We start from the raw sequence: 23670 nt of genomic DNA on the forward strand, positions 1-23670 counted from the left end.
GGTACACTCAAACCTGCTCGTTCATACAGCGCGGCCATTTATCCACTGAAGATTGCTGGTAACATGGCTAAAATATGCCAGCAGTGTAAAATACCCCATGAGAATGATGGCCAGAGGAACCCATACTCTTTCCTTATCCACAGTGTCATCCTTTGGGGGACCCAAAAATGTAAGAAACTCAGAGGCAGAGCCCACTTTCCAGTTAAACAACAAACCAACCTAAGGGTACAAGTCAAGTGGCAATTTCTGGTTATGGGACAAGCTGTTCCTTTTAGATTTTTGCCCCAAGGGATAAACAAAGAAACTACAAAGTTGTTAAGAAAAGACTGTGGGATCATGGGAGGTCTGAGCTTTTTGAGGGCAAAAGGGTCATGACTTTTTAGGACTGTGTTCCAGCCTATGGTGGGTGCTCTATCAGTACTTGTTAATGGGAGATGAACCCACAGGCATGCAGTTAACAAGAGAAATTATCACCAAAACAACAGCGCCCATAAGTAGGACTGAACCTGCCGACTTAACTCTGGGACGGTCAGCACTGGACTCTAGCACATGAGCCTTGGACTCATCAAAGTCAAAATCCAGGCCAGTGTCTCCTTCAGGAGCAACTGTTTTGTCTGCTCCGCAGGGCTCTGAAACTGACCCCCCAGAGACAGAGGCCGCTTACTTGCAAATGAAGCCCCCACTTTCACACTTTCTCCTGGCGTCTGTGTTCTCTGGGAAAAGCAACTCAGGTCTGTGGAGCACATCCACGAGCACGGAGAGCTCGGCCTGTACCAGGGGCCGCAGACGGTCCTCCAGCGCTGAGACAATGTCCTGGAATGGGAAGCACAGCCTTGGTGAGCTTGGGCCGAGGGCGACTACCGGAGGGAGAGAACATTCAGTTCTGACCCAAAACGTGAGCATAGGCTAGGCTGTCTAGTATTGATCTCACAGTGTTAGGCATTGCCCAGTGGTTACCTGAAGCATTAGTCTCTGAGGCAGAAAACAAAATAAAAACAAGTCAACATTCCCACTGGCCCTTCTTTTGAGATGGCCTTTATGCTATTCAAGGGATCATTCTGTATTTCAAAATACGACACAAAAAATACATTCAACAACATGGAAAGATGTCTTACAATATGAGTATACAAAATGGTTAAATAATAGTATGGACTCTATGATCTGACTTTCTATAAACAACAGCAACAGCTAAAGGATATATACCAAACATTATCAAAACATCACTAGTGGTTCTCCCTGGGTTAGTGGGAATATAGGAGATGCTAATTTTCTTCCATATAACAGCACATGTGGATGTTGTCCAATTATTTCCAATGAGCATGAACTATTCATATAATAAAAAGTTTTACAAAAATGAGAACACAAATGAATGAACATGCTTTATCAACATGCTAAATATGTACCCTGATAGCATGATGGTCTTCAAATGCAAAACACATAGCTGTAGGAAAGGAAAACAGAGAGAAGTTGAAAGAGCAGCAAAACCAACATAACAAACACCATATAAAGGCAAATGGCAGAAAACAGATGAGAAATATCTTCAAAAGATGCTAAAGTCTTTGCATGGCTGGGAAGCTTAGAACCTAACCAGAGGCATGCTGGCTAGGGTGGGGGCAGAATACAGCACATTAGATGTAGGGGGACCTGGTTAACCAAGGATTGTGTGGAAAGGGCCACTTGAATTGCATTTGCCTCAACCAGGGACCCACATTTCACAGATAATGGTCAGTAAAGAAAGAAGTGACTGATCTTAGCCAGAAACTAAAACGTGAATGTTATTTCACTTTATCTTTTATTTTTAAAAGACTGGTAATTGCCCAATAATATTTAGGATGCATTAAAAAATGCATAAAGGAATCAAACTATTTCTTTAGGGGTGGAGGCAATTTTCCCAACAAAATTGTAGGTGTACATTGCAACATCCCTTAATTCATATGGACTTTCACAGCACAGTCAAAAAAGGGTCATTTCTGCAAAACTGTCTGAGGGTCTCATCAATGTCTCCAAGAGTTTCCTCTTTGAAAACACCCAGTGTCTTCTTTAGTAGTTACTGGTCCTAGCTGGCAAATCTTCATTTGCCTACAGCATTTGCATGGGATTGAAGTAGCTCCCCAATATCCTCTATGAAATCCTGCATCTTTTGCAAGTTTTGAACTTTACATTGCAATTGATTTGCACTGTATTGTCAAATGTATGACACTCAGCAATTGGAGAGAGACCAACACACAGGGTGGTGAAGCGATGGGCAGGGAAGGATGCTGGTATTAAGTGAGGGGGATTCTAAATGGGGATTAATTCCATAAGCTGTCAGTTTGTAAGTGAATGTTCTTACATGAGGGCAGCTTTGCTGTCCTGGGCAATCATAACTACAGGGGCTCTGACAATAAATCGTTAGATAACAAGGACCCTTTCAGCCACTGGGAAAGTCTTCCTAACAAGCATTACCTATACTTACGTATTTTATTTTATTTCCCCCAAACATGCACAATAAATCAAAAAAGAACATAAGAAACTGGTGTGTCTGGCTACAGATGATTTTGTTTGAGCAGGCAAGAAAATACTATGCATTCGCACAGTTCATACAGGGTGTACGGTTCACCACTACCCTTTCTAAAAACATGGTGGAGCCATTCGGAACCGAATTGTCTTTGACAATCAGTTGTGTCAAGGGAGAGCTGAAATTCCTTCCTTGGCCTGAGAGGCCCTCTCTGCCCGTCTCCCTGGCTCAGTGGGCGCCAGCCACATTCACCTTCCACTCTCTTTGAATGTGCCACACTCTCTTCTAGATAACGGTCTTTTCATAGGCTGTTTTCCTCCCTTTCATTTCTTTCTTTAAAGACGTCCTACATTTCTCTGATCTTGGTTCAAATGTTACTTCCTCCTCAAAGCCTTCCTCGATCACCGTCCCAGCCCAGGGTAAGATTAGGTTGTCATCACAATCTTGCATAGCCCTCCTCACTTCTCTTGAGTGTCTGCCCCTTTTGCTGTTTGACTTTTATCTATGTGATTAGCTGATTAATGTCTCCCTTCCAGAACTTGAGACCCTCTGAAGGCAGGGACTGTTTCCAGTTTTGCTCACCACTGTATCCCTGGGGCTAGCATGGGGCTGATGAATGAATGAGCGAGCTTTTTTGTCTCTTGGTAAGTTATATAACCTCACAGAGGCTCATTTATTTCATCTGATGGTGATTATTATAGCCATAACAGTAAGGACAATAACAGTAGTAATAATAAGGGCTGCCATGTGATTCCTAGGTCATAAAGGCAATACAGCTGGCACTCGTCTTTCTCCAGGGACATGTATCTTGGGAGCCGGCCAGTGGCCACATTGTGAGGAAGCCCAGACCAAGTGGGGAGACTATTTAAGATGTTGCGGACAACCAGCCTCGACCGCCAAACAGGTGAGTGAGCAAGATTTCAAAAGGAGTCTACCCACAGCCACCATCCATCTGCAACTGCATGAAAGACCCTGAGCAGGACTCTCCTCCCTGACCCCAGCCAAGCTCCCGGACAATAAAAGAGAATAAAATAATTGCTGCTGTGATTTGTTAAAGGGCACAGCTAACTGGAACATGTCATCGACTCTCTTAATTCTCAAGTCAAGCCCCCGGAATTGAAGTGAAGTAACTTTCCCAAGGTTATGCCATTTCTAAGAGGAGCCAGGATCTGAACCCAGGCACTGGCAGAGATCCTAGTCTTTACCACGGTGCCACAGCACCAAGCTCATTCAAAGGACCTGCAAGTCCCAAACTGTGGTCATTGGACTACCTGTGAGAGAATCACTTGAGGTGCTTGTTAAAAAAAAAAAGGTATTAATTTATTATATATGTTCGAGTGTTTAACAGCCATATAATACTCACTAATCTCCCCTTTGACAAAAGGAGAGCAGATTTCTTCACAGATGCTACGAAAAAGAGAGTAAAATCTAGCTGCAATTTAACAATACTTTTATGTTCATTTGGCTCATCTGATATAAAGCTCTTCTCTCGGAGCTTGTTTTACCTCTGATTCCAGAGACTAAATATCCCCAGGTGATGAGAACAATGGAGCCCTTAAGCTTTTAATCTAAGCATCCTCTTGTAATAACCAATCGTTCCTTTATAATAAGAGCAAAGCCCCCATTCTTCATAAAGAAATCTGTACACCTATGAGTAACCTTTAGAGACCATAACTTTATCAGGAGCTTTTCTCTTCCCAGTTAGCTTCGCACTCTTGTGCCTGCACATATTATTGGGTTTGATGGTCCACTCACCACACTGACATCTCCCTATGGCCAATTTGGGATTTTCCCTGGTTCAAGGAAGCAATGCTGTGTGTGGAAACCACCTTAGGGCAGGTTCAGGTTCACTTCTGTCAGTACTAGGCATTACCTGTAATCTCTCAATGATATTCCGGTAGTCTCTGGAAGCTGCCAGAACAGAGTCTCTACGAGCCGCATTGCGGGCTGTCAGCCGCCAGTTCATGGCGGTTTTCTGTACAATGTTATGAGACTTCAGAAAGAGGTTGTTGACTTGGCTGTCCAGGTCCACAGGAATGGCAATGGCCCGGCTCTTGGCTGCACAGGAGAAAGATGACTCATGAGCCTACAGCTTTCATGGGAGATGCCCTAGAGACAGACTTACTCCCCATCACCCATCACACAGAATTTTTTTCATGCCTATAATGTGTCAGCTTGCATGTATTGACTGTAAACACTGAGGAGCTCCACTTAACTGTATCAGCCTTTAGGTCAGGGTTTCCCAACATGAATTTTGGAGGACAGCAGCTCTGAGGGATGTTAAAATGTTCTATGGTCATAAAATTTGGGTGAGTCAAAGTTCAGTGAGTTTCCTCAATGAATAGCTTCTTAGGGTCTCCAATGTGTTCATAAATTTTGAGAATTATTATGACGAGGAACTAGTTTGTCCAAAAATTTGAACTACTTTTCCAAAAATTATCTCTGGAGTTCTATACAACCATCTACAAAATGCTAAGTTAAGCCAAACGCAACACAAAATGTGACATTTACAATGTCAGCTCTTCTTTCTATATTGTCTCTTTTCTTCCCCTCCTAAAGTAGACAACTCCAGCCTAATCATGAGAAAAACATCCGTGAAGCCCACAACAGGGGACATTCTACAGGACACCTGACCAGTATTCCCCAAGCCTGCCAAAGTAATAAAAAACATGGAAAGTCTGAGAAACTGTCACAGACCAGACTGGAGAGGCATGACAACGTAATGCAACATGGTGGCCTAGATTAAATCGTGGAGCAGAAAAAGTGATGAAAACCAAATCAAGTCTAGAGTTTCATGCACAGCAATGGGCTAATGTCAGTTTCCTAGTTTTGACAAACAGGCTGGCGATGAAAGATGTTGACAGTTGGGGGAGCTGGGTGAGGGGTCCATGGGAACTCTCTGTGTTATTCTTGGTAAATTACCTCTAAATCTAAAATGATTCCAAAATAAATCTAAAATTACTCCAAATTTAAGATTATCTTTAAAAAAGAAGATAAAACTAATAATCTTTTTTTCCATATGGGAAATCCAACAACATCCAGAAAATAAGACAACTATTTCCTATCTTCAATGCCTTGTAAGACTAGAAGCAAAGAGGTGTTATTACCTGTATCTAACTGTGAAGACAACTTTGGAAGAAGAATCTAAGAAGCAACCATTTAAGTATAATAAAAAAAATTTTAAGGAAACAAACGATCAAACCAGCTAACAAATTTCTAACAGTTTTATAAAGAAAGTGGGAAATTTGGGAAAAAATACAAATGTAAATGTAAAAAGCAGGACTCACAGGATACACTCGGCTAGAAACTATGCATCTTGGATACCCCTCTGCAAGCTGAACAATGAAAAACAGCGGGCTTCGGGTGTAATTTTAGTCCGGAGGGAAGCTTTGATTCCCCAAGGGTGTTAAGTCTGATTTCCTGGGGCTGAGTTGTGGCATTTCCCAAACACCAGCTTGTCTTGACTTTTCTCATCATGGCCAAGACTGTTAAAACATTTTCATCTCTCTAATGAGTGTTGAGCTAGTCAGCTCAGTGACCTGATGAAATTTTAACCAACAACTTCATGATACACGTCTGGTCAGAGTAAAGTAACTTGGGGAGTCGTGTCAGAGCCCTGTGTCAGACATATCACATCATGAACCTGTCATCTACACACTTTCGAAAGCCTAATGCCTTTTTGTGAAATAGTGACAGCCAAAGAATAAAAAGATGCCAATACCCACCATATGAGAGTAAAGGAAATCAGACAGGGATGACTGCAATCAGGCAACAAGCCCCAATAAACACAACCTGTACTTGCTGGACAACAGCTAAACACCAATAAGAACCCCACTTGTCTTTGCTGGCAGCTGTCTACAGGGACCCACAGAGCTCCTATAGGCAAATAACTTTTCAAATTAGGCAGGAAGATTATCCCCCCTTTGCATAGCATTTATGGCAAGGGGCAAGAGATCTAAGTAGTAACAGTCTGATAAAGTGAGGGTGAAGGGAGTGGTAATTTTCCTAACTTCCTTTCAAAGCTGCCTCTGACAGGTGATCATGAGGGGAGGAGGAAGAAGAGGAGAACCATTGATGGTGGAGAGGCAAAAGAGTAGCACGCTGTTTCTGAGAAATGGTGTTCCTCAGGATTAGATGTGTGCTTTACAGGAAAACAAGTTCCCTTATGGTCAAGCACATTTCCTGGATTGAACAAGTTAGTTTCTTGAATAAGGGACTTCCCAGGACTTTGAAGAATCTTGTCTGTGCTGTGACTTGCCAAGAGTTGCCTAACATTTGAATAGCAGAATCTTGTTTTCCAAAGCCTGTCATTCTTGCGGACATACCGGCTCTTAACTTTGGGAGATGCTGGCTTGGGGTACAAAAGTGAAGTTTAGGAATCAACAAGACTTCAGTTCCAGTCCTGGCTCTGCAACTTCTGGTGTGTGGAAGCTGAGAAGAGCAAGAGCGAGTGCTCCAGAAATGGTGGCCTTGACTGTTGGGAGGCAATCCGTTCTCATCACGGTAAATCCAAACCAAAGTGGCATCTTACCTACATCAGAGAGCACCCGGATGCAGCTCTCCACAGAGGCCTTTTGGTTCGGCATCAACCAGTTGCAGTGGTAAACCCGGAACACACCTTGCAGCAGCTGCACAAAGACAGGCTGGCGAGTCTGCGAGGAAGAGAGGCCAAGAGAGAGGCGATGGGAAGACTTATTTGTGGATACACTGAGCAGAAACAGACCCTGCCTTCACCCATGGGTTAGGGGATCCTTATGCAAGGGGGGGAAGGGGTGACTGGTTATGAGCTGGAAAGCTGTGTCCTCCAGCGAGAAAATATCAGGAGCATTTTAAAGCGAAGCACAAACGTGATGCTATCTATGTCCGACTACAAGAAGTGGGAGCCGAGTCTGTAAACAGGCATTCTTGTCCGGTCACCAACTGACTGTATGACTTGGGCAAATTACTCTACCTCTCTGAGCTTTAACTTTGTTCAATATATAAAATAACTGGATTAAGAGATTAACCTCAAAGTTCTTTCCAGACTTTATATCCTACATGAAGAACCTCTATTTTCAATTTGCAATAACAAACTGGCAAGTGGATCTCCCCTGGAACGTACCTTTCTATTTCCAGCAATGTCTTCAATGACACAAAGAGAAGACAGTTCTGATGGTGACAATACTCATTTACTATCGATGAGTACTTAGACGTTGGCTCCGTGGTAGGATTTATTCGTCTCTGTGACAGTATACACTTGTACCCATTTTAAAGTAAGAGAACTCAAATAGCCACTTAATCAGTTTGACACTGACTTTCTGAATTCATTTAAAAGTTATCATTTTGGTCATCAAAGAAAAGAAGTATTGGAAAACTCTAGAGAGTTAGGAACAAGATCCAAGAAAAAAACAATTGGAAGTGCTGGGGGAAAGAGTCTAGCACAAGAAAATAAAACAGTTTAATGAAAATTCAGAGCCTTTTCCATAAACACTGTTCTGATAACTCCCACTTCTTAAGCACCATGTACTTCATGACAGGGTCATCTGTGCCTTGATACCAACCCTAGGACAAAGAGTCACCTTCATGCCATAAATAAAAAACAAAAGCCCAGAAATGTTAAAAGAAAATAACCCAAAGAATGAAGCCAGGACGGCAGAGCAGAGAGTTGACTTCAGAATCTCAGATGCCAAAAATCTGTGCTCTTTCTCCTCAGGTTGCCTGTGAACCACGATCTGCTGGCTTTCTTTGAGAGGTTCCTTCTGTTCTACACCTCACAGCCACCCAGACAGGACACTGTGTCACTGACAGAGGACAGGAGCATCGGGCGGATGGCTGGCACACCCACTCCTGAGAGCAGCTGGCCCAAGGAGAGCGGTCATTCACCAAGGCCCCATGCTCGCTGCCTTACACACGTCTCCGGAACCCTCACCAGGACCCGATGAGGTAAGCAGTGGTGTTCCCACCTGCCTTACCGGCTAGTTTGTGGAGCTGGGCAAGGAACCCACTGTCCTAACCCAAAGAAAGAAGTGTCCTTTGACTAAACTACTTCAACTGAACCAGTATTTATTGAACATCTGTTCTGTTCCCATCTGACACCTCGGTAAACAAAAAGGGAGTAACTTGGCCAGAAGAGCTGCCTCCGACTTACCCATTACAGTGGCCATCTGGAGGCATCAGCTCAGTCCACCTCATGGCTGCCTGTCACCTTCTTCCTGAAATTCCCCCCGCCAGGTAGTCCTGAGGTCCCACTTGCTCCTCATCTCAGCCTGCCTGCCTGGTAACCCTTTTTAATATTCCTGTGGCCTCTTCTATATCCCGTGTTTTAACTATTTGTGTCCTGCCCAGTTCCCTTCCAGCCAACCACTTCATTTTTCTGCCTGAGTCTTCGGCTAGCAAAGGTTAATATTTGGCCTCTACCACTTCACTCTCCTGAGTCTCACTGATGCATTTACTCATCAAATAAGCATCTACCAGGTGCCAGGCACAACACTAGGTACAAGGGACAGTGCAGCATGTGAGACAACTGTGCACGGAAGGCACGACTCTGCCCTTCTTACCACAGTTTACAGTTTAGCAGGAAACAGTCCAAGCTACTGTTTATTAAGCACCCCCTGTGTGTCGGGCATTATGCTAGATGTTTCATAAACACCATCTCCAATGTCTCAGGTACTTCTCTGTCCAAGCAATCCCTTAAAAGCTTATCCTCCACAAGAGAAAAGCCCCTGGTACCAGTGCTTTGCAGAGCAGCACATCTCTCGCCTCTCACTCCCCACTCAGCACTGGCTCCAACCAGTGACGATCCGTGGCAGACACCCTGCACTGCACCTACGTTTGCACTTCTTACCTGCAGTGTTGTACTCTGGTCCGAGAAGGGAGAGCTGAAGAAGGTTGTGACGATGCTCATGACAATCTCAGTGACATACTTCTCCAAGATGGAGTCTGCGTGTTTCCTGTCACTCGTGTTGTTGCAGGCCTGGAAGACAACCGGACGCTTGAGACATTACACCAAAACCTGTATGTCGGCTGTGAGATTAAGAGTTCTGCGACCATGCCTGCTAACCTGACCACCCTTAAACCAAAAGCAAAGGCCTGCAGGCAGTGTTCCTCCCTGTAAGAGCTAACAAGAATCAAAATAAATCAAGGGAAATAAGCAGCAGATAAAGCAGCTAAGACAGCCCAGCAAGTAACACAACACATTAAAATTGGGGTGGTACCTCCAAGGTCATTGCTTCCAAATTCCAACCCATGTATGACAAATCTGAAACCCCAAAAGGCAGTAGGTGGCCTTCTAACTAAAGTCATCTCCAATTTCCTCTAAAAGGAACTGTCCTCCCAGTCAAACCATTCACCTGCTCTAGGCCATGGCTTCCTAATCCACATAACTGAGAGAAATGAGTGCCTCACTGAGGCCCACTGTGCTTGATGTTCTCCAAACCTGGACCAATTTTCCCCTCAATAAAAATTTTTGGTGATAAGAGATATTGTTGAAAATAGCAGGCTGTGATGCAGAATAACCAATTGGATGTTTTGGGGTGAGGACAGACTTCACGTTTTGTTTCTACTTTACCTGATTTTGCTGCTCAGAGTAAGATTAGACATTTACAAGGATAGTTTCAGAAAATGTATTTTTAAAAATGAAGTTTTTAAATGTTAGTCCCGTAATTCGATATATAACATTGCTTTTCATAAGCAATTTTGCAATAAAGGGCAAAAACAAATCAAGTTTTATTAACTGACTACAATGTTCTGAGCTCAATGCCAAGCATGTTGTGGACAGGGTAAATGAAATTAGTAAATGATTTTACAGTGTTTCTGAATACTTTAATGCAGGGGCAGCAGAGCTACAGGATTGGTGGCCGTTTTCATACACCGAGTTTTATTGGACCACAGCCACGCCCATTTGTTCACATACTGTCATGGCTGCTTCCTGTTAGGGGGAGTAGGTGTGACAGACTGGCTGGCTGGCCATCAAAACTGAACACACCCACTATCTGACCCTTTCTGGAAAACTCTGCAAAGCCCTGCTCCATCCCACGCCCCAAACCCCAGACGTACTGGATTAAAAGACTAGAGGAATTTGTGATTAAAAAAATGTCTGTGATACCATCACCTGAGTATTATTAAATATAGTCCAGTAAAACAAGTTCTCGTACACTTCTGCCTCACCCTGGTCATTCATTGTGTAGTCAGGCAAAAAATATCACATTCTAGGATTCTGCAACACACCTTTTTTCTTTTAAACATCACAGCATTTCTGGATTGGGCTTTACCTCACAATTATTCTTTGCAAAATTATATTATTTTCCTCCTCCCCCCAAAGCCCTACCACCAGAAGACTCATATAAAGTCCACAGTGTACCCTGTTATGTAGTAGTCCTACGGCCTTAGAATGAATAATAAGCTCAGTGCAAACCTACCCCCCACCACTGGGCCACAAAAGCAACAGATGGAAAGTGAAGGGCTTTGCAGAATCTTCAATACCAGATTATAGGAGGTAAATGCTCAAACTCAGGGAGGTGTTCTTCAAGGAGAAACATATTGCCAAGGAAAAGAAAATGATAAACTTGCTTTTAATATGTCCCAGGTTATCAATGACAAATCAATCCAGAAAGGAATGAAATGAAAACCAGAAACAGCCTATCTTCCCTGAAGCTCGACAAATGAAACCTCTTCTCACCTAAGAGGAAAAGGTAGACAGCCATGACACATGTGAAAGTGTAAGAGCCACATCTGCCTCCTCATGGCCGGAATTAGTGGGTTGACATTAGGCAGCTCTTTCCCTTACACCTGCACAGGGATGGCCTGACATACACACAGACACTGTGACACTGCTCCCTTAGTTCCAGAGGGCTTACCCTGCAGATGTCCACAAGGAAATTCTCAAACAGTTTCCACATGTGATTGCTGGTGTAAATCTCCTTCATTTCCACCTCAGTATCCACGTAGCAGTGATTCAGGAAGTTGATGTATGCAATCTTAACCTGGAAGATATAGACACAGGCTTTTCTGAAAAACCAACCTGGCATGTGTAGAGCTGATTAGCTGCCTCATCTTAACAGGAGGATAGACCGTGACAGTCACTTCACTGTCCCCTGCCAGCTTTCACTTCTACGATTTTTTGATATTCAGAATTCACCATTTTAAAATTCAAAAACATAAAGCTTTTGGGAGAGTATTTACAAGACCACAAGGTAAAGAATAGAACAAAAAACTCTGATCAGAGAAGAGAAGATGGACTTGTTTGACCACATTAAAATTAAGAATTTCCATTCATGAAAAGGCACCACTAGTGGGGGAAGCTGTTTGCAGTGCATATCCCAAACAAAGGATTCCTATAGACTTGTGCATGTAAGACGGACACTACAAAGAAAAATAGGCAAAAATTTGAAGATATTCCTTTCTTGAAGGAATATGAAGTGTCCAAGAAACAAAAACAAAACATGGAAAGGGACTCAACTTCACTCATAATCAAGGACACAGAAATTGGAACCATTCAGATTTCACTATACACCTACCAGACTGAAAAACAAATAAAGGGTCTGATAATACCAAGAGTTGGGAGGGAGTTAAGAGCAACAAGGGCTCCAGCAGGAGGGACAGCCACTGGAGCAACTACTGCTAGAGAACCACTTGAGATGAGCAGGTTGAGCAGAAGCAATGTACCCACGTGACCTACATGTCCACCTCTAAGTGTGCACCTGGGAAGATATGTATGCACGTGAGCAACAATTTTAACAGCCCAAAACTAGGACCAGCTGAGCTGTGTATCTACAGAAGAAGAGAAAGTCACCCTGCAGCACAGTGGCCTGGGAGATGCTCCAAAGCCAGGGCAACAAACACAGCCACACACATCCAGGTGGATGAATGGTGGTGCCGTGATGTGAATCTATGCAAGAACAGGGACCATATAAAGGGAGACCAAAACCTGGCAGAGCTGCATTACAGTATTTAGGGAAAGGGTTACATAAAAGCTGGCTCGTGGCTCCTCCATAAGGAGAGCCCTTTGGGGGAGGTCACAACTGGGAGAGGACTTGGCCGAGGAGTTGGTAGTATTTCTTGACCTGGCCTATGGTTCCACTGTTCCTTCCAGAGTTATTCTTATACTATGCAACTCAGAATTATGTACTCTTCCGTGCTTACATTGTATTTCAAACAAAATGGGTGATAAACAAGGTAAAATACTCATCCATAATAAGAGTAATTCAAATAAAAACTATGTCAAAATACCATTTTAATTTAGTAGGTAAATGAAAATCCAGAAGTTTGATAACATACTGTGTGGATAAGGCTATGAGAAAAGTACAACCTTGTTTTATTTTACTATTGTAATTATTATTTAATATTATTTTCTCATATAATTATAAACTGGTTCAACATTCATGGAGGGCAATTATGGTACAATTGTGTAATGGAAATTATGTAACTGAAAAAAGAATGTGGACTCTCTGTATGGACTGATATGAATAGTGTACCTAGCATGTCACCTTTTGTGTTAAGAAAAAAAAGGGTTAAAAAATACATTATTTGTATTTGTTTATAAGCAAAACTCTACAAGGATATACAAGAACATACTAAATGACTTTCTGTGGGATGGGAGGGAACAGTTTAGGATATTTTTCATAATTTACTCCTTTATCACCTCTGCTGTTTTAACTTTTCAAAATGTTCAAAAAATTCAAAAGCTTTTCAAAAAATTCATCTGAAAACATAATTAGTATATATTTTGATGTGTACTACATATGCTATGTGTGTGTATATATATATATATATTTAGTTTAAAATATAAACTAATAGTATGTATTTTAAAACAAAGAAGGATAAAATACATGCTGCATGATCCATTTTTGTTGCCATTGTTACTAGCTAATACATATAAAGAGAGGGGAAAAAAGACTGGAAGGAATCACTTTCGAAATATAATAGGAATTTATTATGGGTGCTGGCATTATAAGTTATTTTAATTTTCTTATTGGTTACCTGTCATTCCTAACTCTTTTATAATTGTCATTCATTATTTTTGCAACACAAGTTTTTATTTTAAAGAGTAAACTTACATGCATATGAACTACTTTTCAGCTCGCTCAATCTCATTTCTGAGTTCACTCAATGAAATCCTCTTTGCTTAACGGGTTTGAATTATTAGTTTCCTAGAGTTGAAACACTGCTGCATTTTCCCACTCTTGTCGAAGAGACAGGAGGACGGATTAATATGGTCCACATTCTTTTTGCACAAAATCGACACATGGGAAACTGTTGTTTCAGTCAACTGAAAAATCACTTAAAAAGGAGCTGCAGTTTTCAAAACTGAGAGGTCCCACCCAGTCCCACCCAGTCACGGCCCACATGCCATGTGGCGAAGCCTCAGAGGGGCATGCACCTTCCCAGGCTTGCTCACCTCTGGGATGCAGTCCTCGTGGGTCACCACGCGGACAATGTCGTCCAGCGGGAGCAAGGAGTTGCACTTGATCTCCGTGTAGACATTCTTGCCCTCTGTGCACACAGCCAAGAGCTCCACCAGGTGGATGTGGTACATGAGAGGGCTGTTCTCATCCATCCGGTCCCGCTCCGACCTCATCATCTGGATCAGAGTCTGGAAAGAGGCTCTGTCATTGTAGAACACGAGGACGTCCTCTCCTGAATTAACCAGCTGCAAAAAGAACAGGGCTTTTACATTATAAGCTGGCAGGGGTGGGGACAAAACTTTTTAAATATCTATTTGCAAGAGAAAGAGATTCTGTTAGCATTTACCTTCCCAAACCAGTCTCACCTGTATCACTCATCTATATCTCACTGATCTATACTGTTAAATGACTGAAAATCCACAGCGGCATCATTTTAATTCCCAGATACAGAAATATCATAGGGGTCCTAGAAACCACTGGGGAAGAGAAAGTCCACATAGTAGCATTCATGCATCAAGTGGAAAAGCAAGTGGCAAGCTTGCTCTTGTATTTCCAAACCTATAATTACACTATGATTCTATGGTTTTTCTTTTTAAAAATATTTGTATTTTTTTTTCAGGGTTTAAAAGTAGTATCCCTCTTACAACTCTTTCATACACTGCCTCATCTCTTCACCATCACAAATCATCTACTTCTCATTATTAGGCTATGCCTTCCTTTCCACAAAGTCTAGACCTTCCTGTCATAACTTGTCTCCCAAGACTGTGGCTTCTCATCAGTCTGCTTAAGAAGAAATCAGTCTCAGCAGTGCATAAAATACAACAGCTCCAAAAAGAACTGGCACAGAATTCAAAATAAATATGGCAATATTATTTAAGTGACAAACCTTTATGAGCTCTAATTACATGCCAGGTACCATGACGAATACTTTAGATGGATTACCTGACCTCACTGTGATCCAGTTCTGTCTGTACAGCTGAGGATAAATATGGTAGCTAACTCGTGGACTGTCACATGGATTAAATGGTTATATATAAATCACTTAGAACAGTGACTAGAGTACGACAGGCTTCTAATAAATGTCAGCTGTTATTGTCACCATTATCTCATTTAGTCTGTACACCAGCTCCTTAAGTGAACACCGCTATGCTTTCATCTTAGAGAAATGCACACCTGAGGGTTTGAGAAGTCACGTAACATGTCCCATGTCCCACGGCCACTGAAGTGGTGCAGCTGACATCTGTCTCCCAGGTTGAGCCAATTCCTTGTTATACTATACTACCTTCCACTGGAATCATATGAGTAGATGGGATTATAGTATGCACATATGTGGATTTACTTAAATTTTCCTTTCTTAAAAAGGGGGAAAGATTAAACTGAGCACATGTGAAAGCCAAAAGCACAGGCACGGCAGGGCTCCTGGTCAGACAGCACCCACGGGAGGCTGACTTCCCTCAGAGAACCAAGTGGGACTTCACCCTGATTCCACCCACAAGCTCCTTGCAAATCGTCAAGCATCAATTTTTCTAGCAATTAATAAAGTAAATTATTTTTTAAAAAGTCATATATCCACATCCACAAGAAGGGAGGCTGTTCTGGCTCACTGGGTTCTACCCACATTTAATCTCCACTCACTTTCTTTATTTAGTTCATTATTCCTGGGTTTTTCTTCTTTCCCTAAGAATCTGGGCCAAACTTCCTTAAAACAGATTTATTGCTACGAAAAATCAGACCAGACTCATGCCTATGTCTACATTTTAACCTCACAAAATTACTTTGTGTCTCATCATATGGCTCCAGGAGAGGGAGGCAGTTCATACAGGTAAAGACGAAATAACTTAAAAATGTCTACAGAACACCAAATGAAGGCATATAGAAATAGATAGTTGTCACCTCAGCCATGACCATGTCTTGGCACTTTTTAATGAATTTCCCTTCTGCCTTGACAATCGTCTGCAAGAATTTTATGTACTGGACGTTTCGACCATGAGTCTCAATGCAGTGAACAAAGTGCTGGACGACTCTCTCGTTTATCTCACTGCAGAGCTGGAAATTGTTCATGAAGATGTGCTGCATCGTTACAGCCTCCAGGATCTGGCAGAAGAGTGAGGGTAGGAGGCACAAAAAATGGTCAAAAGAAGGCTGGAATAGAGTAAAAACTGAGAAAAAGCAGAGACTGCCAAAAACACAGAGGGAGAAGCATTTACATCCATGAAGGTATCTTTCTCCATTCTTGCTTCTGTACTGCCTTCTGTTTTACTAAACTTTTCCAATCACATATAACAGACATGCAGAAAACTAAACGAATCATGAGCATTCAGGTAAATGGATTACCAAAGGAATGCCACCATCCAGATCAAGAAACAATAAACAGGCCTCCTTTATGCCCCACACCCCAATTTCACTAGTTGACTTCCATAGCCATAGATTAGTTTTGCCTTCTTGAACCTCATGTATTCTTCCATCTGATTTCTTTTGTTCAATATCACATTTCCAAGGTTGTCACTGTGTGGCTGCATGTGTCAGTCACTGGTAGGTACATTGCATGGCATGAATATACCAGAGCATATCATCTATTCTATTGCTGATGGGCATTTGGGGGAGTATCCGGTTTTAATGGTAAGTAGTGACACCATTTCTTATTACAAATAGTGTTGCTCTGGACATCCCTGCACATGGGTTCTGGTAAACTTAATGTATGCATTTCTGTTGGGTTTCCACCCAGGAGTAGAATTGCTGAGTTGAAAAGTATAAATAGGTTTGGCTTTAGGTAATACCTCCCAACAGCTCTTAAAAGATGTTAATGATTTATATTCTGCATTACAGCTGTTCTATATCCTTACCAATACTTAGCACTGTCAGTCTCTTTTAGATATATCTTGTGCACATCTTACTTAAACTTGCATTTCTCTGTTGACTATGTTGAGTACCTTGTCATATTTATTGGCCATTTGGATATCCTCTGTTTAAAGATTTTTGCCCATTTTTAAAAGTGGATTGTCTGTTTTTCCTGACTTTTCTGTGTTATATATTCTGGATACAAATTATTAGGCACATGCATTGCAAATAATTTCTCCTACTCTCTGGCTTGCCTTTGATGTTCTTAATGGTTTCATCTGATGGACAGCAATTTTATAGAAGTCTAATTTCTCAGTATTTCCTTTTGTGATTAGTGCTGTTTTAAAACTTACTTGGAAAAGGTCATGAAGATAGTTTTGTGTTATCTTCTGGAAGCTTTATTTCCTACTTTTTACCCAGTTATTGAGCTTTATGTTTGGTGTGAGATAAGGGTTTAAAAAACACATGATATATATCTAATATACTTTTAAAACATATTTGACAAAATGTAACACAGTTAGGCTTTATACAGATACCTATATTTTATAAACATAGAAAACATCATGCATGCACTCAGAAGGATGTGGCTGGAAACTGAGAATTAGTACTCTCTACTGCTGAAATCCGACGTAACAGGGAATGTTACTATGAAAAATACAAATATATCTTGCCTTGCCTCTGTCATCTCCTACCTCCTTTCCCTCTCCTCCCACAAACAGCTAGGGAGTTTCTATGCCCTCCTGAGAGTTGATCCAAATGTTGCCCCTTGGAATGAATGTTGCCCTATAATGAGCCCTATCCACAAGCAGGCAGAGAAACAAGCCGCTCCTGTGACCCACTTCTCTGTCATCCTCCTCACACACATTTCCAGACAGGCCTCAAGTCTTACCCCTGGGTTGAGAAACAGGTTTATGTGTTTGTGTAGCAAGGCTTGATTCTGCTGATTGCCTGCACAGAAGTTCTGCAGAAATTCATGAGCGAGCCTCATTATCTCCTGCATCTTGGTATCTTCAGCCTGTGGGGAAGAAAAAGGATTAAAAAACAGGTTGAGAACGGGGCTGTGCAGCAGGCAAGAGGAGGTCCCCAGGAGAGAACCCTCGTGTCTCAGCCAGGAGGCCAAGTTCCACCACACGCCCAGTCCTGGAGGCGTGGGCTCAGGGCCTGCTGTGTGAGGGTATTCAGGTGCTGCAGGGCTCACAATGGAAAAAGCTGGTAACTTACTGAATTCTCTCCCACCAGCCTTGGGCAGAAACAAAAAGAATGTATTCTGTAAAAGGCAATATGGTGTGGGAGCTGAGAGAAAACTCAAGGATTCCATTTCTACCAGTGGTTACAACTTCTGAGCCCCCACTTCTGGATACAGACTGACAGCAGATCAGGGGCCGGCTACACCACTGCTGGGGAGCGCACACTTGCCCACCTCTCAGAATCACCTTTTTAAGTTGCCAAACCTATGGGCAAATTAACTTTTGGCTGTAGGTCACATGGCAGACTAGGAATCTCTTTAGATTATAAATTAGGGTAAATATACTGGCCATAACTCCTGTCCTTGTCACAGCACTTAATGGAAGATTTATTTTTCCCATCTGCAAAATGGGGTTGATATCTGCCCTGGGCATTTCACCCAGTTCATTCTGTGATTCTCATTCCATCTATTTAAAATGTACACTCAGTATTTATAAAGTGTTAGATGCCCCAAGAGAAGACAATTACATAAAACCTATTCCCATTTTACCAAATGCTAAACACAAAAAACATTTAAGATCCTAAAAATCAAAATGAGAACTCCAAAAATGGAAACCACCTCTCATATTCATTTAGCCCATAATACTCTTGCTAAGCCTTCTCACATATACCCCCTCATTCCAGAGGCCTGAGAGTGTAGCAGTTAGGAATGTGGGCCCTCAAACCAGACTGATTAGGTCTTATTCCAGATCTACGACTTACTAGCTGTGTGGCCTTGAAAGTAACTTTTTGGGACCTCAGTCTCCTCATCTGTAAAATGGAGATTTAAAAAATGGACACTTTGTATGGTTGTTACAGAGATTAAATGAAAAAGTTCATGTCAGTGCTTAGACACTAATTACTCAATAAATGTTAGATATTGGATCTGGTCTAGACCAAGGGTAAGAAAACTTTTCCATAGATACTTTAGGCTTTGTGGGTCTAGCATGAAAATGGAGAACATTATGCAGGTACTTTACAACTGCTAAAAATGTTAATTAATTTAAAACATAACACCCATTCTTAGCTCATGTGTTGTACAAAAACAAGTCGGGGGCTGGACTGGGTCCCTGCCTGGGCCTTGTCCACCCTGCTAAACAGTAACCTGCAAGGGAACAGGATACATGGGGTTGAGAACAGCTTACTGAAGGACTCTGAATGACCAACTTTGACCCTCAAACAGAAACGGGAATTATAGAGAACACTACCAGCACGTCCCAGGGCGACAGAGCGAGCATTACATCTGTCACCCATGAACAGGGAGAGCGGCAACCTCCAGAGGGCCAGGCAGACGCAAAGCAGTGGTACCCTACTTCCCCTGAGATCGATGACATGGGCTAACAGGACAGACTGGAGACACTGTGCAACTTCTAATGACAGAGTAGATGACATACAGCAAGTGTCATCTAATAGATCCAAATACTTAACCAGACATCAGCCCACTGGTGGGGACTTTTGAAGTGAGCAAGTCCATGTTCTCACACGTTTAGCGGCCGGGAGAGCTTAAATTCCTTACACAGCGTTTGCAGATGAAACTGTGGTACGAGCTGCCACATGCCCATACGGCTCCTGGTACCTGCCCTCTGCACACAGACCCGGCTGTCCCCCTCCAGTGGGGCGTGGGAGGGAGGGGAGAATAAACAACCTTTCCTATATCAGCAGAATCTTAAAAGTAGAGGGAGCTTCTGGGTGATCCTGCCTCCCTTCTGTGGTGCGTGTTTCGTGGGAAGCCCAGGTGCCCATTTACCTTCTCGTAGGGAATCTGCAGGAGCTCCAGCACGACGGCGTGCGCGCCCATGTTCCGGAGCAGGCGCTGCTGCTGTTTCCTGCTCTTCCTCACAGGCGCGCCCTCCTGCACGCACAGCCTGCTGAGCCGGATCAGGATCTGGTGGAAGGAAGAATCCGAGCCTGTACCCTCTGACCGGCGCCTCGGTTCTGGGATCTACTACACCACACGGCCACTACTGTCGACAGAAAATGTACTGTATGCCTAGTGTCTGCTAAGAGGGTCAGTCCATGGTGTTCTCAGCTCCCTGCCCGCACAAAAAGCTACCTGTGAGGTGATAGATGTGTTTATTGGATTTGATCGCGGTCATTTCCCAATGTATATGTATGTCAGATCAAGTTGTAGCTAGAATATAGTGTTATTGTCAGTGATACCTCATCAGAGCTAGAAAAAAAATCTTTTTCAAAAAAAAAAAAAGAAACCTCAGAAAAACAAGAACCATAATTAGAAAAAAAGATTGCGGGGGTGGCTGTAGGCGGGGAGGCAAAGGGATCACAATATACTGAAATTCTAAAATAAGGGACATTCCTCCAATACAGAGTATTCCTGCCAACTGCATTAAACTAAACCTACAAATGTCTAAGAGCACATCCTTCTGGAACATGCAGTGGCTTATGCTGGGACAGCACATAGGGGGTTTCAGATCCATGTTATAGGGTGCGTCTCAGCATCACTGCCAAGGACTTGGGAAGAGTTTGTCCTGGGTTTAAAAAAAGAACACAAAGCTCCCAACCTCCCCACTTTAAACCACCCTAGGCAAAGATTTCTAAAGAACCACAGCTCTCATGGTAGACACGATGTGCAGGCACCAAGATAAATCCTTGACAACTTTATCATTTGATCCTTTATTCAACCGTAAACCTTCAGAAGTATGGTGCTGGTCACACCCATAAAAGGGGAAGGAACAGAGAACATACCAATAGTGGCAGAGCTGGATCCAAGCCCCAAGGGGACATGGAAACCCATGTGCTTAAAGCCTGGGCTCTTCTTTCTACCTGTTAAACTTTACATGAAGACAAAAGCTGAAGTGTTTGCACCTTTAGCTTGACCCCTGCAGACGAGGTGCCTTAGAGGTAATGGAGGAGACCAGGCAGCGGGGGGCACGTACCTCTTTCACCACCCTGTAGTTGTAGCTGCTGGTGCTCTCGTGCTTTTGTGGCTTGTTATTCCCCTCCTAGGGACCAGAACAGATGTAAGTATGGTTCGTGCAATTCTGGGCTACTATAGGTTGGGGTTTGCATCACCCCTTAGGCGAGAAAAGGAGTTTTGCAGTGTTTTCCAATAGTCATGGCAGGTTTATGGCAGTGTCATTTACTTGCTAATGCTCAACTCCCTTCTGGCTGACGGGATTTCACTGCTGTGTGAGGGGATGGTGGGCCAGGCTATGGCTGGAGGACAGGGTCCTACCCATGTGGGTCTGCAAGGGAAACCTGGTGCTAATCCACTCAACAGTGAAGTCTGTTCTACGTGGTCCAGGATGGCATGGGAGGAGTAGCTGGGCTCGCTTTGCACCTTGTGTCCTGGGAGAACAGCTATTATCTTGGCCATACAATAAGCAGATCTCTTGAGAATAAAGCCCATCCTATAATCTACACTTCTATCTCAAACCAGAGGAAGACATTTATTTGTACTGAGGAACCCATTCATCTCCTTGGGCAGCCAAACCTGGGTCTCACCCACCTCTGTTTTCTTGTGTTCATTTTCACCAGATGCCCCATCCATGGCCTCGTCAGGGCCCTGCCCTTTGTACACCCAGAGCTCTGACTTTTCCACGATGGATCTCAGTTGATCCAAGTCTTGTTTGATCTGTTTGTAGTTGTCAACATCTTGGCTGGTAACAAGCAGTTGAACCTGAGTGAATACAATACATTAGTGGCATGCAACAGCCTCCCAGACAGACAACAGACACATAGACACCAGGCAACCCAAGTTACCTGCTTGAAGGCCTGCAGGACCTCCTGCCTCTGACTGAAGTGCCGAAAGAGGAGCTGCAGGGCCCCCGACACGAGGGGAGGATAGTCGTGCATCGTCAAATGGAGCAAGACGCGGAGGAAGGTTCGGCCACCATGATCATCCAGGTCCAGCGGGGTGTTCTCCTCACTAAAGGAGGGAAGGGAAAGGCCAGATGAACCACAAACGCCCTCCCATGCACCTGGGGCCCAGACACACCTCAACTAGTCAGATTTCTAACACTGTAGTCTACCTCAGGGGGCATGATTAACTAGTTCCTCTAAACATGCCACCTTCTTTTATCTTCAGCTACACTGTGAGCTGAGGAGAAAATGAAGATGTCAAAATTGTCAAATTTTAAACCCAAACCTCTACCTCCCCACAGCAACAGGACTGGCTTTGCAAACAAATTCCCAACTCCTCCATTTGGGTGTTATTCTGCTGGGTCTCCTCTGTGGTTTGAGAGCTGCATACAGTTGTGTTTCTCATAAGTTATTAGTTTTTTTGTGTGTGTAAGATGCTGTAATTCAGTGCCTACCAAGTTATTGTGGCAAAGGACCGCTTTTTTTATTGGTTTGTATCCAACTGACATCTTAGTCCACACCAAGTCCACTGATCAGGCACTTGGATGTCGTGGCCATGTCACATTGCCACACAGCTCCTGAATGCTGACTTCCGTGTTCTGTACTTAACCCGTCACAAACTGGAAGCAAGCAGTTCCTTCCTGCAGACTCAACTCTGTGGAGTATCGCCACGAAGTGTCACAAGTCAGTGTCCTTCAGACTGGGGTCAACCAGCATATTTTCAGGGTTCATCTCAGTATCTATGATAACCTGACTGTATGTTATTTACATAATGAAGAGTCAATAAGCATGTCCTGGGTCAAACGGCAGGTCAGTGCATAACTTGAGCACCTCAGTTATTGTGCGGGCACCTCAACTGTGTTTACAAACAAATGAAGATGAAATGAGGAGAGCTTCCTGGTTGCAGGCTGGCAGAAAAGGAGAGAAGGCTTCACACCAAAAAGGTGTGAAGGAGGTTTCCTCACTAATTGATATTAGAAAAAGGGTGGAGAACTGAGCCACCACATAGCACAGCGAACTGTCATCATGCTGGACTCAAAACATTCATTGTTTTAAAACAAAACATCTTCTAGTATAGGAAATAATGTTGCTGATTCAGATTTCACAGGTTTTGTATGAAGCATTGAGGTAGACTGTTAACACTGGTGGTCCCTGACAAACTGGACCCTGCTGGTACGTATACCAGTATGTGGGCCCCTCCCACACTGACACTGGGCTCAGACATAAAATTTCCTGTGGCCAATAGGACACTGGCTTGATTAGTGCTTGCATACTGTTGGCCTGTCCTCTTGGGACCTTTGCACGAACAGCCAGTCATCATACTATACATAAGCCCAAGATATTCATGTGCAGAGAAATACAGAGGTCCCAGCCACAAAGATTCCCCACCTCAAGGACCCAGAAATGCAGATAAAGCAACCTGGAGGTGCCAGTCCCAGCCACCAGCTCGCCACAGTCACACCACAGGCTCAACAATGAACAGCATCAACCCATAAAATGGGGAGAGGCCATAAAATGTTGTTTAAGTACATCAAATTTCTAGAGCAGTTTGTTACCTAGTTGAACCAAGGGTGTACATTTAAAGAACTGTATGTTTATGCCACGTTTGTAGGTATTTGAATCTCATGTGTCTTCAGCCAGGAGTGACCCATCTCATCTATTCAAATGGGGTTCATACATGAATCTAATGTCAGGGACAATGACAGACAGTGTGAGTGTGCTGTTATTGTCCTTGCAGGGCCTCTATAGAGCTTAGGGGTAAAAACTGCAGCCCATGGGAGGAAGTAATACATAATCTTGCTAATCTTACTCAGTTTAAAGGTTCCCCTCCTTTTTTGAACCTAATTCCTCACCATTTAAAAAAAGTCTTGTAATGTGTGTATTTTGGAAAACCTCCACAAGTCCTTTTTG

General features: G+C 43.1%; 1 protein-coding gene across 8 annotated transcripts in view; it reads right to left on the reverse strand.

The window, feature by feature from the left end:
- ITPR1 (inositol 1,4,5-trisphosphate receptor type 1) overlaps window positions 1-23670 on the reverse strand; it is a 308099-nt gene that overhangs the window by 119571 nt on the left and 164858 nt on the right. For 7 of the 8 annotated variants that reach the window (XM_057507152.1, XM_057507144.1, XM_057507135.1 and 4 more), the window contains 12 exons: window positions 21661-21822; window positions 21407-21577; window positions 20835-20900; window positions 19688-19825; window positions 17606-17731; window positions 15772-15972; window positions 13872-14123; window positions 11332-11457; window positions 9321-9449; window positions 7029-7149; window positions 4371-4555; window positions 665-813 (listed from right to left, as the gene is read on the reverse strand). In XM_057507152.1, coding sequence (XP_057363135.1) covers window positions 665-813; window positions 4371-4555; window positions 7029-7149; window positions 9321-9449; window positions 11332-11457; window positions 13872-14123; window positions 15772-15972; window positions 17606-17731; window positions 19688-19825; window positions 20835-20900; window positions 21407-21577; window positions 21661-21822 — 1826 coding nt within the window. Of the gene's footprint in view, window positions 1-664; window positions 814-4370; window positions 4556-7028; window positions 7150-9320; window positions 9450-11331; window positions 11458-13871; window positions 14124-15771; window positions 15973-17605; window positions 17732-19687; window positions 19826-20834; window positions 20901-21406; window positions 21578-21660; window positions 21827-23670 lie in introns of all 8 variants that reach the window. The other variant, XM_036878380.2, reaches the window with a different exon arrangement.

This window comes from Manis pentadactyla, chromosome 1 (genome assembly GCF_030020395.1).
Source record: "Manis pentadactyla isolate mManPen7 chromosome 1, mManPen7.hap1, whole genome shotgun sequence".
Lineage (NCBI taxonomy): Eukaryota > Metazoa > Chordata > Mammalia > Pholidota > Manidae > Manis > Manis pentadactyla.